General features: G+C 45.6%; 1 protein-coding gene across 6 annotated transcripts in view; it reads left to right on the forward strand.

Annotated features, from left to right (window-relative positions):
* Window positions 1-5,624, forward strand: part of l3mbtl3 (L3MBTL histone methyl-lysine binding protein 3) — a 79,002-nt gene extending 73,378 nt beyond the window's left edge. For 4 of the 6 annotated variants that reach the window (XM_037537843.1, XM_017687064.2, XM_017687062.2 and 1 more), the window contains 3 exons: window positions 553-707; window positions 3,017-3,079; window positions 4,217-4,980. In XM_037537843.1, coding sequence (XP_037393740.1) covers window positions 553-707; window positions 3,017-3,079; window positions 4,217-4,360 — 362 coding nt within the window. In that variant the 3' untranslated portion in view covers window positions 4,361-4,980. Of the gene's footprint in view, window positions 1-552; window positions 708-3,016; window positions 3,451-4,216; window positions 4,981-5,441 lie in introns of those variants that run through there. The other 2 variants (XM_037537844.1, XM_037537842.1) reach the window with 2 other exon arrangements.
* Window positions 5,625-6,000: the final 376 nt, after the last annotated feature.

Raw genomic sequence — 6,000 nt, forward strand, 5'->3', positions numbered from 1 at the left:
ATTTTATCAGAAACCCCTCCACCTTGCTGGTGTAGACCCTTTTAGCCCCTCGTCAGTGGGCAGTTAGTGGAAGCAAGGTGGGTGTTTCTAATAAAGTGGCCAGTGAGTGGAAGCACATGGTGGGTGTTTCTGATAAAGTGGCCAGTAACTAAGCCAAGGTAATACCAAGTTAACCCATATTTGTTCTCTCTCTCTCTCTCTCTCTCTCTCTCTCTCTCTCTCTCTCTCTCTCTCTCCCTCCCTCTCTCTCTCTCTCTCTCTCTCTCTCTCCCTCCCTCTCTCTCTCTCTCTCTCCCTCCCTCTCTCTCTCTCTCTCTCCCTCCCTCTCTCTCTCTCTCTCTCTCTCCCTCTCTCTCTCTCTCTCTCTCTCTCTCTCTCTCCCCCTCTCTCTCTCTCTCTCTCTCTCTCTCTCTCTCTCTCTCTCTCCCTCCCTCTCTCTCTCTCTCTCTCTCTCTCTCTCTCTCTCTCTCTCTCACACTCTCTCTCTCTCTCTCTCTCTCTCTCTCTCTCTCTCTCTCTCTCTCTCTCTCTCTCTCTCTCTCTCTCTCTCAGAGTTGACTCTGCAGCAGGCCCTGCACCAGTCCGTGTTTATGCCTTGCTCCACACCAAATCCCAGCATGCCTCACTGCTGGGACCAGCACAGTAAACTCCTCCCATCAGTGGCTGGAATCACGGCCAGTAAAGTGGCCACCTGGAGTGTGGAGCAGGTACGAGACTTCTTAAACTCTTTAAGGATGTGAAGGCAGGACAATAAACGAGTGAGACCGGTAAAATAAAGAGTAGCAGAGTGTAATATAAGATGCTCACAAATACAAGCGAACTCGCAGGTTTCTCTGAATTGCCTGTCTGTTTAAAGTGATATAGGCTCATATAGGCTTCATAACAAAACATAGAAACATATGAAATTCTACTGCAGCTGTACTTATAGGACTGCAAGAGATGCTTTATTAATGGAGTTCTGGGTGTTTTTGAAGAGGAATCCCATCAACCGTTAAAGTCTACACAATTAGATTGTAAACGGAGCCGCTCAGAGCGGTTTGGTGTGAAACGCTGAGTTCTAGAGGAACTTACAGTCAGAGCTGCTCACAGTGGTGGTGATGGGAACCAGACGTCCCTCTAAAAGCTCCTCACAGTGGTGGTGATGGGAACCAGACGTCCCTCTAAAAGCTCCTCACAGTGGTGGTGATGGGAACCAGACGTCCCTCTAAAAGCTCCTACAGAAAGTTCCTACATGAACTGGTTCTGAATTCACTGCCTGATGACTGAGACGCTGTTTTATGAGAGTTTAGAGAACTTCAACTCCATTCATGGTGGAGGGAGACATGCAGGGCGCTGTGCGGCAAAATAGTCCCCAAAGAAAACTCGTTATTCCAGATTTTCCACTGTTTTCCATCATCGACATTCCATATAAGCTCAGAAGACTCGTGTGGGTTCTCTGGTGGTTCTGGATGGTAAATAAAGTGTCTATATCTGTGTTGTAGTCATGGCGACGCCTGGTTCCCATCACCACCGCTGTAAAGACGTCTCACACCAAACCGCTCTGAACCTCTGTTTACACCTCACACACTGAACTGTGCATGAAATTTGGGGAAAAGTGGTGAAGTTCCCCTTTAACCCCTTACAGGGCCAGGGCTTCTATAACCTGTGGGTACTGAATAATAAGCCTTAGTATGTAAAAGCCTGAGATTTTAAGGGGTTAAAGTGCCTCTCATGACGTTTTCTCTGTCAAGCTCCTAGTGATGATGATGATGATGATGATGATGATGATGATGATGATGATGATGATGATGATGGTGATGTTTGTCATTAAACTAATGAAGCACTGCAGTTCCCGTGTTGTGCTCTAATACATAGACCTGTCTCTCTGTCCCTGTTTCTCCGAGTTTAGGAGTTCTCTGAGCACGCTCAGCTTGCTGCTTAAAAGAACGAAGATTTGCATAGTTACATAAATATAAATAATGATTTCTTCACTGGATCGCATCTTAAACGTGTGAATGTGCTCAGCGAAGATAATCGCTTTAGGAAAACTCGGCTTCTCAGAGCTCATTTAAAAGTTTTCCATGATAAATTGAGGACACATTTTTAAATTGGAGCGCTTTCTCCGCTGCACAAAGCGGCTCCTGTTCATTTCATAACAGAGAAACGCTGGCTGTGACGTTTCCTCTGTTTTGGCACCTGAACCTCAAACGTCCAGTCGGGACTCGTGATACGAAAGTGCCCATAAATGTGTGTCTGATGGCCTTTTAAAATAATTAAATGGTTCCGGTGTAATCAGAGTCGTTCAGAGCGGTTTGGTGTGAAACGCTCTGTTCTAGATAAACTGACCGAGTCAGAGCTGCTCACAGTGGTGGTGATAGGAACCAGACGTCCCCCTCTAAAAGCTCCTCACAGTGGTGGTGATAGGAACCAGACGTCCCTCTAAAAGCTCCTCACAGAAAGTTCCTACATGAACTGGTTCTGAATTCACTGCCTGATGACTGAGACGCTGTTTTATGAGAGTTTAGAGAACTTCAACTCCATTCATGGTGGAGGGAGACATGCAGGGCGCTGTGCGGCAAAATAGTCCCCAAAGAAAACTCATTATTCCAGATTTTCCACTGTTTTCCATCATCAACATTCCATATGAGCTCAGAAGACTCGTGTAGGTTCTCTGGTGGTTCTGGATGGTAAATAAAGTGTCTATATCTGTGTTGTAGTCATGGCGACGCCTGGTTCCTATCAGCACCACTGTAAAGACGTCTGGACCGTTTCACACCAAACCAAAGTTATGCAGAAATTTTTGAAAAACTGGTGAAATTCTCCTTTTAAGTCAAATGTAGTCTATCAGCCAAGACGTTTGGTATTTGAAGTTTGCTTCGTTAGCTTCAGAACTGGCGCTACAAGGACAACGTCCAGAAGACGAAGTTGAGCCGAGTTCACCGGAGTTCATTTCACTCTGACTTAAAGTTTCCCCATTAAAGTGTCTGCAGTCTCCAGCGGCTGCTCCCTCACTGATGCTCTCTCTGTTGATCCACAGGTGTCTGAGTTTATCCAGGGTCTGCCGGGCTGTAGGGAGCAAGTGCGCACTTTCAGGGAGGAGGTAATGAATTATGCTTCAGTCAGAACCACCATGTGGGCCCAAAGCTGAGTGACTTCACTCCAGCAGCCGTAAATCACTCACTCATCACCGCTGGCAGCATCGAGGAAAATCCAATGCTGCTCAGAAGGAAACTGGTTAAATAATTCTATTGGAGCAATACTCTTATGCTCTTATATTATTCTCTATTTACATTATTTATTGACAGTGACAGAGAACAACGTATCTGGGCACATACAGTCACTGAGTTTTCTCCTTGAGCTCAGACTTCTTTCTCAGACTGACTTGTAATTTCAGAAGTGTGTAGGTGTTTAATCTGCCATAAACTGCATTTCATGTGGTGTTTCTAATAAAGTGGCCAGTGAGTGGAAGCACAAGGTGAGTGTTTCTAATAAAGTGGCCAGTGAGTGGAAGTACAAGGTAGGTGTTTCTAATAAAGTGGCCAGTGAGTGGAAGCACAAGGTGGGTGTTTCTAATAAAGTGGCCAGTGAGTGGAAGCACAAGGTGGGTGTTTCTAATAAAGTGGCCAGTGAGTTGAAGCACAAGGTGGGTGTTTCTAATAAACTGGCCAGTGAGTTGAAGCAGAAGGTGGGTGTTTCTAATAAAGCGGCCAGTGAGTTGAAGCACAAGGTGGGTGTTTCTAATAAAGCGGCCAGTGAGTTGAAGCACAAGGTGGGTGTTTCTAATAAAGCGGCCAGTGAGTTGAAGCACAAGGTGGGTGTTTCTAATAAAGCGGCCAGTGAGTTGAAGCACAAGGTGGGTGTTTCTAATAAAGCGGCCAGTGAGTTGAAGCACAAGGTGGGTGTTTCTAATAAAGTGGCCAGTGAGTGGAAGCACAAGGTGGGTGTTTCTAATAAAGTGGCCAGTGAGTTGAAGCACAAGGTGGGTGTTTCTAATAAACTGGCCAGTGAGTTGAAGCACAAGGTGGGTGTTTCTAATAAAGTGGCCAGTGAGTTGAAGCACAAGGTGGGTGTTTCTAATAAAGCGGCCAGTGAGTTGAAGCACAAGGTGGGTGTTTCTAATAAAGCGGCCAGTGAGTTGAAGCACAAGGTGGGTGTTTCTAATAAAGCGGCCAGTGAGTTGAAGCACAAGGTGGGTGTTTCTAGTGCACTCACTGATTGATACGTTGTGTCTTTCCAGCAAATCGATGGTGAGGCGTTCCTGCTGCTGACCCAGACTGACCTGGTGAAGATTTTGAGTATGAAGCTGGGTCCGGCGCTGAAGATCTATAACTCCATACTGATGTTTAAGACTGCAGAGAACTCTGCCTGCAATGAACTTTGACGTCCACCAGCACTGGGACCACAGACTCTGGCCAATGACCCTCAATGGCCTGAGATGAGGCCACAGCTTGACCTGAAGGGCTTTTAGAAGGAACAACACATTCAGAATGCAAGATCATACACAGTGCATACACCTTTATAACTAATTACTCCACAGATCAAAGGTCACCGTCAGCTAGGTTTTTTTTTTTTTTGCGCATTACTCTTTTGCTGGCATGAGAAAACCTGACCTGTCCAGGGTGTGTCTTACCTTCCACCCAATGGCTACTGGAATAGGGTCCAGCACTCCCCCTGTCCCTGTCCCCGCAACCCAGAAGGATAAGTGATTTAGAAAATGTGTGTGTGTGTGTGTGTGAGAGAGAGAGAAAACCTTGTATCTCAGAAATAACAGCTTTAATAGGAGACTGAAAAACACTCCTAACGTCTGGTGTTGTAGTAAAAGGGAATCTCACTAGTTATAGAATAACTCCATAACTCAGCGTGTGAGGTGTAAGCAGAGGTTCAGAGGGTTTGGTGTGAGGTGGTTCAGACGTCTTAACAGTGGTGGTGATGGGAACCAGGCGTCGCCATGACTACAACACAGATATAGACACTTTATTTACCATCCAGAACCACCAGAGAACCTACACGAGTCTTCTGAGCTTATATGGAATGTTGATCATGGAAAATAGTGGAAAATCTGGAATAATGAGTTTTCTTTGGGGACTATTTTGCCGCACAGCGCCCTGCATGTCTCCCTCCACCATGAATGGAGTTGAAGTTCTCTAAACTCTCATAAAACAGTGTCTCAGTCGTCAGGCAGTGAATTCAGAACCAGCTCATGTAGGAACTTTCTGTAGGAGCTTTTAGAGGGACGTCTGGTTCCCATCACCACCACTGTGAGGAGCTTTTAGAGGGGGACGTCTGGTTCCTATCACCACCACTGTGAACGGCTCTGACTCTCTAGGACGCAGCGTTTCACACCAAACCGCTCTGAACGACCCCGTTTACGTCTTTAATTAATCAGTGTAGGTATTTTATTAAGTGTAACAAGTCAGCAGTCGTTTGCAGATTAAACGGATAAGCTTGGTTTTATTATCCAGGCGAAAACGTGGTGACAGAAGAAGGGACGTGAAGAAGAACGACGAGGTTTTCTAATGACTGGCAGTTTTCTCACAGATGCATTATGAATGCTTTATGGACTGAAAAAAGTGCTGCACTGAGTTCACTTGACTCAAATGTGTGCATTATTTCCACATGAATAAAATATATTAATTAATAAAATATGCTAATGTGTCATCAGCTTGGTCTGTCGGGTTACGCACTGCTGGACGTGGTCGTGTGGATGTGAGGTGTACATTTGAAGTCAGTCCACTGCATCATCTCCTTTAATGGGTCTTTCATATAGAGGTTCTGATGATGATGATGATGATTTTACTGATGAAGCACTACGATGCACACCACATCTGATTCCCTGCTGAAGGCCTGGGTTTCATTCAGGGCGCTGAAGAACTGCACAGTCCTCTTGTCATAATGAGCTCTCGGCAACTTCGTGTGGATGATTTCCAGATTTATTTCAGCTGCAGATTCACGTTCTCCGAAAAACGGAGCACCAAACCGAAAATATAAGGAGTGGAACTGACTTGGTTCCAATGTGTCCAT

Source organism: Pygocentrus nattereri, chromosome 4, assembly GCF_015220715.1.
Source record: "Pygocentrus nattereri isolate fPygNat1 chromosome 4, fPygNat1.pri, whole genome shotgun sequence".
In the NCBI taxonomy this organism is placed as follows: Eukaryota; Metazoa; Chordata; class Actinopteri; order Characiformes; family Serrasalmidae; genus Pygocentrus; species Pygocentrus nattereri.